This window comes from Chelonia mydas, chromosome 26 (assembly GCF_015237465.2).
Source record: "Chelonia mydas isolate rCheMyd1 chromosome 26, rCheMyd1.pri.v2, whole genome shotgun sequence".
Lineage (NCBI taxonomy): Eukaryota > Metazoa > Chordata > Testudines > Cheloniidae > Chelonia > Chelonia mydas.
The window spans coordinates 503,597-515,564 of record NC_057859.1 but is presented as its reverse complement, the minus strand read 5'-3'; the positions used below and the strand labels follow the sequence as shown (position 1 = coordinate 515,564).

Genomic DNA, 11,968 nt, shown 5'->3' with positions numbered 1-11,968 from the left:
ACCTCAGTCTGCAGCAGCAGCTCCTGTCCTGTGGGGCTGTGGCCAGCCCGCCAGCGATGCTATTGTGAATGACGGAGGCCAAATCTGAATAGCTTTGCACCAGTTTGCGATGCCTGGCACTGAGGGGAAAGCCCAGACCCACGGGAAAAGAGCTGCAGGGGGACTGGCTTGCACAACAACTACCTCCCTCTCCCTTCCCACCCCGAAATACCCGCTCCCCCAGGGCTACCACACCCAGGCAGGGTCAGAGTCTGGCCAGCCCGTGGTTGGTGCAGTAGGAGCAGGAGAACCATGTTTACATGGGAACGTGGCATGGTGCACAAGTGCACACTCATCCCCTAGTGCAGGGGCTGTGCCCGTACTTCAACTGAACACATGGTATGTAGTCCCCCCACCCCGCCGCGTCTCAGAGCAAGCCTGGCTCCGGCTCTGAGCGCAGGCCAGCCCAGCCCCTTGGGGGCAGCCCATATGCGCCCTACAGGCAGTGCTGTGCCCAGGAGGGGCTGGGCAAGCCAGCCTGGGGGCCTAGCATGGGTGAGGGCACACACATGCTGCTCTGGGCACTCTCGCTTGTGACCCACACATAGGGTGGGCGGAGGGCGTGCGCAGGTTGGAGTGGCAGTAAACACTCCTTTGCTATTGACACAGCATCAATCGTGTGGCTGCGACAGGTGAATGGGCTTTCACTCACCGCCCCAAGATAAATGGTATTTATTTGCTGCTAATAAGTTCCAACAAGAGGCCTAACGAGCGACTTTTGAACTGGTGCCTCATGCAGTAGCTCAGGGTACGCTGAGTACCTGAGAGCTACAAGCTGCAAAGAAACCCAGAGCTCCCCTCCCCCTCCAGGGCGCTGACCCTGCTCCCCACAGCATCCCGGCTGGGAGAGGCTGGCACTGGGGTAGCTTGGTGCTCCTGCTGCATTCAGCACTCTGCTGTATGAGGCGGGTCTACAACAGTGTCTCTGCGGCTGTTGGGCTAACCTCCCACCTGGGACTGGTCACGCTGCCCCTGGCCTGCCTGGACCCCTCCCCCAGCACCCCATGGCCATTGCCCCTTACAGCTGGGCTGGTTCTCCATGGCCCTCACAGCGTTACTGCTTGTGCGTGAATGGCCAGCAACAGCTGCTGGCTCGGCCTCGGACACTAATGCTTGGACAGAGGGCTCCAAATGCCGCCTGCTGGGGTACCCGCCCTGCATGGAGCCGCGCGGGTCGGCTTCACCCAGCCCAGGGAGCTGTGCGGATCAGGTTCGCCCGGGCAAGGGACCAGCACGGACTCAGGCAGGGGCAGGGTGACAGCACGCAGGCCCTGCTGAGTCCATGGGGCAGAGAGCAGGGCTGGGCTAATGAGGAAAGATGGGGCAACGCCCCAGGTCAAACTTCAAATTAATTAATAAATAATGTACCCGCAGGAATCTAGTGCTGGTGGCTCCAGGACTGTGACCTTTTCCACAGCAGCGCTGTCAAGACTGCGTGCCAGCGTTACCATGGCAGTGCCAGCGTCCTTTCAGCTGCTGCCCAGCTCAGCTACTGTCTTTCAGCCCCAGTGAGTGTCCCCAGCGCCTCCCCCTGGTTGCGTGCTGAGCCGAGGCCCAGGCCAGCCAACACTCAGTGCAGGTCCCGCAGGGACCCTTTGTTCAGTGTGGGGTTCAATGGGTTATAGCTTAACCCCCTCACCAGGCAGCTCAGCCATTGACACTCTGCTACCGCCCCAGCCAGCTGCACCCACGGACACGCCGCAGTCAAATAACTGCCCAGATGCAGAGGGGGCTGGGACCTTTATTTCATCACTGCTCATGGCACGGCAGGGTCTGTAACACCAACAGCCCGGGACATACTGGAGCCCAGCTTCCTCCTGCCCAGGGTGGGGGCCGCCCCCTCCCAGCATGGGGCAGGAACAGAGGCAGAGCCCCCCTTTCCCATTTGCAGCCTGGCTCTATGGCCCAAGGCTGCACCAGAAGCTCCTGTTGGGTCAGGGCTGCTCCTGTCCCCTCACGACTCAGCCGGGGAGGAGGCAGGCTCCAGCATCCCTGCTCCAGGACCCTGTACCTCACGGTTCGACCCCTCCCGCTCAGAGCAGCCCCTGCCAGCTCGGGCGCTGCTCTGCGTGTCTCTGGCTCCGAGCAGGCTGGTGCACAGGCATCTCGGGCACGGGGCCAGTGCCAGGCACTGCAGGGGGCCGGGGGCTCAGCCACTGTGGGTGCCCAGACTGAGCACTGAGAACGCAGCCCGGTGCTTCCTCAGCAGCAGGCGGATCTTCTCATCGTCCGAGTCAGGGTCCAGGGGCTTGTTGTACTCGTCGTCCTCGGTCTCAGAGGTGGCCCGCTCGCCCGCCACCCGCTGCGAGGAGGACGAGGGCTCCAGCGCGCTCTTCTTCCGCCACTTGGTCCGTCGGTTCTGGAACCACACCTGGCCGGGGATGGGGAGTGCGTTAGGGCTGCACTGAGCTGATGGGCCCCCCTCCCAGCTCCCTGTTCATCCCCACTGCTGCTGAGGGGTGACCAGCCCCCACTGCCCTGGCCAAGCCCCTCAGTGCCCAGTGAACCGGCACCCCACACAGGCCAGTTTGCCGAAGGATCCAGCCCAGCCCTGAGGGAGCTCGGGTCAGTCTCCACTGGCCCCTTTAATAAAACGGCCCTGAGTGGCCCGGCCCCTGAGTCCCAGCGCTGGCCCTGGCCCCTCACTCACCTTCACCTGCGACTCGGTCATGCCGAGGGAATAGGCCAGACGTGCCCGCTCGGGCCCTGCCAGGTACTTGGTCTGCTCAAAGGTTTTCTCCAGCGCAAAGATCTGGTGGCCAGTGAAGGTGGGGCGCGTGTGCTTCTTCTTGTGGATGCTGTCGGCCAGGTGAGCCGGGGCTGGCGGAGGGAGGGGACCGGTCAGTGCAGGGGGTCTGGCACAGCTTGAGCTGACCAGCCAGGCACCTACTGCCCCAGAGGGCGCAGCTGGGCAGGACGCGCAGAGCCCTAGTGGAGCCCAGTGGGAGCTGTGCCTGCAGCCCCCCCCCCCCCCCGCCGAGTGGGTTGTGCCCCACGGTCCCCCCTTTCCCTGGGGTGACAGTTCCCCCCACCCCATGAGCAGGACATGCCTCATGCCCCCCCCGGGTAACAGTAACCCCCAGAGGGGAATGTGCCCTGCAGCCTTCCCCAGGGAGCTGGTAACCCCCCCAGAGCAACAGTAACACCCCCCACAGGGTGACAGTAACCCCCCCAGAGCAGGACCACCACCCCCCGGAGTGACAGTAACACCTCCCTCCCCCAGAGCAGGACACCCCCCCAGAGCAAGACGTGCCTCCCCAAGGGTGATGGTAACACTGCTTTTGAGTGGGATGCTCCCCACGCCCTGACCAGAGCAATAACTCCCCACCCACAAAGCTGGACATTCCCCACAGCCTCCCCGGGTGACAGTAACTCCCCCCTCCCAGTGGGCTGCTCCCTGTGCCCCCCCCCCAGCCCCCGGGGTGACAGTAACGCCCTGTATTGGGCACGCTGTTCTGTCCCCTGAGCGGGGTCTGGCACCTGCTGGGCTTGTTTCGGATGCTGTCATCACAGCCACAAGGGATGGGCCCCCCCATGCCTCCATCAGGGAAATGGAGGCCCAGCCCCACCCCCACGAGTGACATCAAATGCCCTTGAGAGGCCCAGTGGCCCTTGTGCCACATGGCACCCTGGTGCCTGGCAGCAAGTGGGGCACGCACGCTGCCTTGCCCAGCCAGCCAGGGGCATGGTGCCCATCCCGGCTGCTCCCAAGTCAAGGCCAGCTGCTATGGCCGCCTTAAAGCAGCCACTCGTGGCCCAAGGGCTTGTGCTAGCATGAGCAGTGGGGAAGTGCCCCAGGGCAGCCTGTCCCTATGGCCTGGGCTCCCCCCATGTTGGCCGCCATGGGGATCTGGAACAGGGGCTTGTGGCTACAGGGCCAGGCTTTCCGGGGTACCCACAGGTCAGGTGTGTTTTGGGTGCTGAGCCCCTAAGGACCCCCACAGGGTTGGGGATCAATCAACTCACTCCTCCCAGCACTCATCCAACACATCCCTTGGAGGGGTGGGCAGGGCAGGCTGACAGGTCCCTGCAGGCTCTGCCCCAGTCCTGCTGTCCCACCCTCTCCCTTGAGCCAGGTGATCCCTGAGCCGGCTCCTCTCCCTGCCCCGTGGGCTGAATGTAGTGCGTCCTGGAGCTCGCGCTGCTGGCAAAGAGAGCAGAGTTCCCACCCATGCAGGTGGGTGCCAGAGCAAGGCGCCCAGCTGGGGCAGAGGGATTCTGCCCCCAGCTCGGGATTCTGGGGCTCAGCCCCTCTCCCTGCAGGGGGCTCAGCTCTGTCCCTGCAGGGGGAAGGACGCTGATTTCTGCCCTGCCCTAGAACGGTTCTAACCACTCCCCCCTCCTCCCACCAGCGGGTGTGTAAAGTGACTTGGGTCCCAGCAGCAGTGGCCCAGGAAAGCAGTTGTGCCGTCACCTGCCATCCTTCCCAGGCATCCTCCCTGGTGCTCAGCACAGACATTCACCAGCCTCTGAGCGCAGCTCCGGGGCCCTCCCAGCCCTGCCTCTGAGTGGGTCATGGCCAGGCAGAGTGGAGGGGGCAGGGCGGGGCCCTTGTGAGCTGTCTCTGACCTCCCCAGCGGAATGGTCCCTTGGAGGGTGGCCCTGCCCCAAGTGCCTGGCACCTGCCCCAGGCTGGGAGCAGCAGTGGCTTTGCGGCCCAGACAGGGAGCAGAGCACGGGCTATGGGGCGCAGGCGGGCTGGGGCAGTTGGTAGGGGCATGGGGACCATGGGCTAGTGGGGCCTGCTGAGCCAAATCTCTATGTCTGGCCTCATGCTGCCGAGCCCCCTGCCCCCCCACCCCTGCCAGCTGCGGTGCCAAGCCAGGTACTTACTGCTGCCGCATGGTCGGCCTCCTCGCCAGTCCTGGCTGGTGTCTGCCCAGCAGTCCCTGCCACGGGATGGATAGTCGCTCCCTGCCTTGGAGAAGGGCCCCACCTGGGGTCCATAGTAGATGGGCTGGGAGCCCAGGCTGTTAAAGCCGCCCGTGTGGGGGTAGGCTGAGAGCAGGCTGCTGTTTGGGCGGCTCAGGATGTCGGTGATGCCGTGCGGCGTGCCGGCTGCCAGCTGGGCGCTGAGTCCTGGTGGGCTGAGTTTGTAGAAGGAGTTCTGCACCGAGTACTGGCACATGGGGGCCTTCGCCTCCGGGAAGGGGGCCAGCGAGGGGCTGTTGAGCAGGAATGTCCCCTGCAGGTTGGCGTCCATGGCTCCGCTTCGCCCCGGCAGAGGCCGGCGAATGCACCAAACCGGCCCCTAGCGCCCCGGCTGCATGCCGCCTGCTAGCAAAGCCATCCCAGGCAGCCTGGCCTCGGTGCGGGGCCGTGCCCGCTGGCCACAGTCCTGCCGCTTCCCGACAGGCCTGCCTGGGCGTCAGCTGCTGGCACCGCCCGGGCAGCGGGCACCACGGCAGCCGCGTGCCCCGGCGGGCTCCCAGGGGGCAGACTGGTCCAGGAGCACCTTGCCAGGTGCTGGCCAGGGCTCAGGCCCAGGCCATGCAATGCCGGGGCCGGCTGGCCTGACTGACCCCAGGTGCCCCCAGAGACGCTGCACCCAGGCCCCTGCCACAGAAGTTTAACTTCAAGAGAAGCAACATTTCTCTGATAAAGATGTGGGCCATTAGAATACTGGACCCCGATTGGCTGAGCTGCTGGGGCTAAGCTCCCATTGGCTGGGTGACAGGGCAGGCCCTGGATTGGCTCAGCCCAGACAAATTGCAATTTGAAAGATTAGCTGTAAAAAATAATCAGCTGCTTGCTGCAGGGCTCAGAGCCCAGGCCTGGGGCTGCCCCACGCCCCAGCCAGGGACGCTGCGCCAGGAGCCCAGGCTAGGCTGGGCTGGGCTGGGCTGGGCTGGGCTGGGCTGGGCTGGGTGGGGCAGGGCCGTGCAGGTGTGTGCAGGGGCCACGGGGTTGGGGACTGCCTGGGCCAGAGAGTGCGAGGCCACGTGTGCGCAGCAGGGCCTGGGTGAGCGTGCAGGTCTGGCTATGTGCACGTACATACATGCCTGAGAGCGTGGGCTGCCTGTGTGTGCAGCGCCCCAGCCCCAGCCGTGGGGGTCCATACCTGTGCGCGCCACTATTTGGCCATGGCTGGCATGGAGACGGTGGTGGGGATGCATGTGATAGAGCGTGTGTGCGGGGAGGGGCTATTGTGTATTGTGCAGTTGCGTATGGGGGGTCTTGTGTGTATGGGGCGGGAGCGCTCATGTCTGCGGTGCAGCGCCCTGTGGCTGCTGGCTTGTGGTTGGTGGGCTTGCCTGGCCTTAGCCCATGTGGCACCCGGGCCCTGCAGGGGTTCCAGGGCAGAGGCCGCACCGCTCCCTCTGACCCTAGGGCCCACGCAGCCGCCCACACTGATGGACAGCAGCTGTGGGGAGGTGCAAGCAGCCAACAGGCCTGATCCCTTGGGCTGCAGCGCAGGGCTCCTGGTTCGTGTGATGTGTCAGCTCAATGAATGGGGCAGGGCAGGGCAGGTGTGATTGCCCCAGCCTGGCGGGCTCCATTTTGTAGTATTAATCGTCCCTACTTGTACAAGCAGTGTCCTCCCGCTCCAGCCTGCCAGCCCCCGTGTGACGAAGTGGGACTGTTCTTAATGTTTCCTCTGAATAGTGTGGGGGTGCCTCAGTTTCCCCTATGCATTTCTTAAGTATCTAGGTGATGGGGTAAGGGTGTATGATCATTGCAGAGTCCTAGAGGGCAGGTGTGTGCAGGGACCTGGACACAGAGGATGGCCGACACCCTGTTTCCTGGCACCTGATGGCCTGGGCCCTTCCCCCCTGCAAGGTAAGAGCTAAAGGGTTGGAGAACAAAAGAATCCAGTGACCTCCTGGCCCGGGAAAGGGACAAAGCCCAGAGGAGGAGGGGCTGGAGGGAGTTTCAGTTTGGGGCTGGCTGGAGACATGGAGTGAAGGGCAGACGTGGTTTTCTGGCTCACTGCCCCCCAGAATGGACCCAGCTGAGGGGTCTGGTTCTCTGCACCTACAAGCTCTGTTTTAGACCATGTTCGTGTCGTCTAATAAACCTTCTGTTTTACTGGCTGGCTGAGAGTCACGTCTGACTGCGAAGTTGGGGGGCAGGACCCTCTGGCTTCCCCAGGACCCCGCCTGGGCGGACTCGCTGTGGGAAGCGCATGGAGGGGCAGAGGATGCTGAATGCTCCGAGGTCAGACCCAGGAAGATGGAAGCTGTGTGAGCCGTTTGTCCTGAAGACAGGCTGCTCACAGGAAGGCGACTGCCCCAGAGTCCTGACTGGCTTCATGGGGAGCAGTTCCAGAGCATCGCCCAGGGACTCTGTGACAACTGGTGGCAGCGGTGGGATGTACTGCACCCCGTGGACAGCGCTTCCTGCAGTAAGTGACGGGGGAGCAGTAAAACAAAGGGGGATTGACGAGGACCAGGAGTGCTGAAGGCTCAGAGAGGAGTGGTTTCAGGGGCGGTTAACCCCTGGGAGTGTGTGACCAGCAAGAAGGACTGTGCAGTAATGGGGTCCCCCTGGGGACTGCGGTGAGCAGTCTCCGGGGCGGAGGAGCCTGCGGCTTGGCCGTGGGAGAGAGAAGGACTTTTGCAGTAACAGAGTTCCCCGGGGGATTGCAGCGAGCAGTCCAAGGGGCAGAGGAGTCTGCCGCTCGACCCTGGCAAAGAGGTGGTGACCTCGAGAAGGGCTGGCACACTAGGGGTTCTCCCTGGAAACCGTGGGGAGCTGACAGCACACAGGCCTGTGAGTCCACAACAACTTGGGAAGAGCGGAGTGATGGCCTGTCACCATCACAGGAGAAGAAGGAGAAGAAGGACACTGTAACCCTGTGCAGAAAGAAAGGGTTGAGCATTGGAAAGTTCACCAAAGCACAGTTAATCGTGCAGCTGGAGGAGGATGACCGCTCTAAGGAGCAGATTCCTGACCCCAAATGGGGCTATAGCAGGATCTGGGAGCAGCTGGAGTGGTAGCCAGGCATCCCCAAGACTCCAGTCCCCGACCAGACGAGGGTCTTCACGATCGGGTTCCCCATCTGGGGATCGGAGATGGATGGGATTGGAGCTGAGTCCGAGAGAGCAAGAGGACTGTGAGAGACAGCGAGAGCCCGAGAAAGAGCTGCAGAAGCAGCAGCAGCATGAACTGGCGATGGTGGAGCGGAGAGGCCTAGGGGACTTCCCAGGGGTGAGTGGGGATAGACCCCGGGGGTGCCAGTTCCACAGGGAACCTCGAGACTAAATTGCTGCCCCTGGTTAAGGGGGGGGTGTGTGGATGCCCACCTCACTGCCTTTGAGCAGGCTGGAGATTTGAACCAAGGGGACCTGCGAAAAAGCCCCGGTGTCTAGCTCCCTTGCTGGGTCCCAAGGCCACAGACTCCGTCAGCCAGATGGGTGGGGAGGTGGACAGGTTCCCACTCCTGACCCCAACCTATATGTCTGTGTGGAGTTTCCTGGGGCCAGGCCCCTTGGACCTCCAGTGGGTGTGGAAGGTGATGGTCAATGGGGAGACATTCCTGGGGTGGCGAGATCCTGGGACAGAGAGAACTGTTGTCAGGCCCTGGGTGGTGCAGCCTCAGATGCTGAGGGGCTGTGTGAGCTGGGTGAGGGTCCCAGGGATGAAGCCCCTCGCCCTGCCTATGGCCTAGATCCCTGTGCAGACCCAGGAGGTGTCGGTCTGGCTGGCTGTTGGGGTGCTCCAGGATACCAGCTGCGAGACCCTGTTGTGGGGTGACTGTGTCTCTTTGGGACAGGATCCAGGCCTTGCTCCAGTAACTGCCAAGGGTTTGAATTTGAATCCAGGGAACCAATCGGTGGAGAGGGGGCTCACGCTGGCTCTGATGCAGTGAGGAAAGCAGGGAGCTTGCTGCCTACCCCACTGGGACAGCAAGGGCAGCGCTGAGCACAGTGGGAGCTGAGACCCCAGCTGAGGGGGGGAGACACAGGCAGGGCAGGGGATCTGTTGGGAGTGGCAAGGTGCTTGGTAAGGAAAGTCTGGATGAGCCTAGGCAGCCTTGTGAGCTGATGGCTGTGTCTAGTCAGCAGGGTGGGAAGGCGAGGAGAGTGGAAGATGAGTGTCCCTTGACCTTACCTGTTAGCTGGGTGGAGAATTGGGACAGTGAAGGAAACGTGCCTGTGTCTGTCAGGGGTATTGACTTGTCTATGGAGGGAGCTACCCTGATCTCCAAGCAATTGTCTGTGACCAGCCTTGTGTGCTGGGACAAGGGGAAAGAGATCCCAAGCTGTGTGTCTGGTCAAGGAGAAAGTGTGTCCGGCTCTTCTTTGTCTGTGGAGCAGACAGAAGGGGTCTTTCAGCCTGTGATGGTTGAGGGTCGTGCAGTTGTCTCAGAGCTGGTTCTGGATTCAGCTAAAGCCCAGGAAGGGAAGGGTCCTAAGTTTGTGTCTGCTCGGGAGAATGGTACTGTAACTAGGTCGCATCCAGTTAGTGTCTATGTAAAATCCCAGAGCCCAGACAATTCTGGTGCTTGTATTTTGCCCGTTGCTAGTGTGTCTAATCTGTCTAATCAGGGTGAGATCCTAGCCAGGGCACAAGGAGAGCATGAAGGTGATGTGATTATGTTACCTACTGAGGGTGTAGAAACCTGTAGCAAGAAGGAAAAGATTCCTGAACTGGTGTGTGGCAAAGGGAAAGAGAATGCTTCTGACCTTTTATCTAGGAAGTCTGTAAGTCTGCCTGAAAGGGGATTGTGTAGGAATCCACCGGATGGGCCAGAGGTGACTCTGGATGTAAGGGAGACCCAGAAAGAGTCTGTTGTTGCTCAGGAAAGTGTTCCTCTAGAGCAAGCCCTAGGTAAAGAGGGTAAGAGCAGAATTTCTGTGAGGGGTGAATTGTTGCACAGAAAAGCCCCTAGGGAAAGGAATCCTCATGAAGTCTTTGCAAGCAGTTTATTGTAACTGAAGGGTGTGAAAGTGATTTAATCAAGAAAGTTTCAGTTCCTAACAGCCAGAAATTTTCTGTTGTGAATGGATCCACTGACTTTCCTGTTGAAAGACCCAGTGTGGATAGCTTTGAGAAGGTCTCAGACGGAGTGAAAGCTGTTAAGAAAGTTAAACAGTCCTATAACCAAGTGGCTGTGTTTGGCCAGCTTGTTGGGGAGAAGACCCAATCCCAGTTTGACCCCCTGGGGTTCTGGGGTGGCCAAAGGGCACGGGCCACATAAACCTTCCCACATGCAGCCTGCGAGTGCTATTGACCACCCCCGACCTAAGGGAGGGCGTGAAACTGGAAGGGCCTGGTGTAACTCCTACCAAGGAATGGGAGAGATACTGGGGCATCAATGGGAACGTTGGTGGCTTCCAACTTCCCCAGGTCACTGGCTAAAGTGACCCCGCTCAGTTTGATCTCGAAGGGGGGAGAGATGTGACGAAGCAGGACTGTTCTTAATGTTTCCTCTGAATAGTGTGGGGGTGCCTCAGTTTCCCCCATGCAGTTCTTAAGTATCTAGGGGGTGGGGTAAGGGTGTATGATCATTGCAGAGCCCTAGAGGGCAGGTGTGTGCAGGGGTCTGGACACAGAGGATGGCCGACACCCTGTTTCCTGGCAACTGATGGCCTGGGCCCTTCCCCCCTGCAAGGTGAGAGCTAAAGGGTTGGAGAACAAAGGAATCCGGTGACCTCCTGGCCCGGGAAAGGGACAAAGCCCAGAGGAGGAGGGGCTGGAGGGAGTTTCAGTTTGGGGCTGGCTGGGACATGGAGTGAAGTGCAGACGTGGTTGTCTGGCTCACTGCCCCCCAAAATGGACCCAGCTGAGGGGTCTGGTTCTCTGCACCTACAAGCTCTGTTTTAGACCATGTTTGTGTCGTCTAATAAACCTCTGTTTTACTGGCTGGCTGAGAGTCACGTCTGACTGCGAAGTTGGGGGGCAGGACCCTCTGGCTTCCCCAAGACCCCGCCTGGGCGGACTCGCTGAGGGAAGCGCACGGAGGGGCAGAGGAGGCTGAAGGCTCCGAGCTCAGACCCAGGAAGGTGGAAGCCAGGTGAGCTGTGTGTCCTGCAGACAGGCTGCTCCCAGAGAGGAGGCTTCCCCAGAGTCCTGACTGGCTTCATGGGGAGCAGTTCCAGAGCATTGCTCAGGGACTCCGTGCCCCCCCGCCACACACCTGTCCCTGCACGTGCCCCCCCCGCATGCATGCCCCACCACACCTGTCCCTGCATCCCCCCCCGCCCCATACATCTGTCCCTGCATGCACAGTCATGCGTGCACACATGCAAATATGCCCTTCCCCTGCCCAGGCAGGAGGCAGGAAAACGATTAACAAACGGCACCAACTGGGAAGCTGGTTCCCATCTCCCTCCCTTGAGTCGGTGCTGTTCAATCCAGCCAGACACCTGCTGTGTGTGCAAACGGGGCTCTGTGCCCAGGTGCCCACATGGCCAAAGCCATGGGCCATTCCCCACTGTTCTGTGACGGGTCTGGGGGCTGGGAGGCAAAAGTCACAGGCAGCCACAGTGAAAGCAGCCAGTGCACCTGGGTGTGCCTCCGGGTGGCCCTCCCACAAGGGGCAGCGCTCAGCTGTGGCAAGGCAGCAAGTGACACGGGAGAAGCAGGGGCGGTGATGTCATTCCCTGCACAGGGCTGGTGCTGTCCAGCTGGGTATTTCTACCCTGTGTCCCACCAGGATGTCAAGCCTCCAGGCCTCGGCACATCCCCAGAGGATGCCACTGCTGGGTCCCACCTTCAAGGGGACAGCCCTGTGCTGGGGCAGCAGACCTGAATCTTTTGCTGCCCTGGGCACCTTTCTGTTTGCAGCTCTCCCTCCCACCCACCCTGGTGAGCAGGGAAAGCAGTGGTGTGCGTTCATGGCAGGACATGGACTTGACCACCAGATCTGCAGCCTTGTTACCCCTCCCTCCATTAGCCTGGGCAATGGGGACCCCAGGGAGGGAGCTGCTGTCTGGCTAGGACACCCCTGGCCCCCCGCAGAAAAGCAGAGACAAGGCCCAGC

At 61.3% G+C, this 11,968-nt stretch overlaps 1 protein-coding gene across 1 annotated transcript; it reads right to left on the bottom strand.

The window, feature by feature from the left end:
- Positions 1–1,762: 1,762 nt before the first annotated feature.
- Positions 1,763–5,623, bottom strand: NKX6-3 (NK6 homeobox 3). Its single transcript, XM_037886332.2, has 3 exons — positions 4,873–5,623; positions 2,690–2,859; positions 1,763–2,410 (listed from the first exon to the last, which is right to left on the bottom strand). The coding sequence occupies exons 1-3, from the start codon at positions 5,240–5,242 to the stop codon at positions 2,189–2,191; spliced, it is 762 nt and encodes a 253-aa protein (XP_037742260.1). The 5' UTR covers positions 5,243–5,623; the 3' UTR covers positions 1,763–2,188.
- Positions 5,624–11,968: the final 6,345 nt, after the last annotated feature.

Excerpts from the sequence above, each read along its gene's own strand:
- NKX6-3 (XM_037886332.2), bottom strand. The coding sequence starts at position 5,242 with ATGGACGCCAACCTGCAGGGGACATTCCTGCTCAACAGCCCCTCGCTG. Across the intron at positions 2,860-4,872 it reads AGGCCGACCATGCGGCAGCA|CCCCGGCTCACCTGGCCGAC; the intron begins GTAAGTACCTGG and ends TCCCTCCGCCAG. Across the intron at positions 2,411-2,689 it reads TGACCGAGTCGCAGGTGAAG|GTGTGGTTCCAGAACCGACG; the intron begins GTGAGTGAGGGG and ends ATCCCCGGCCAG.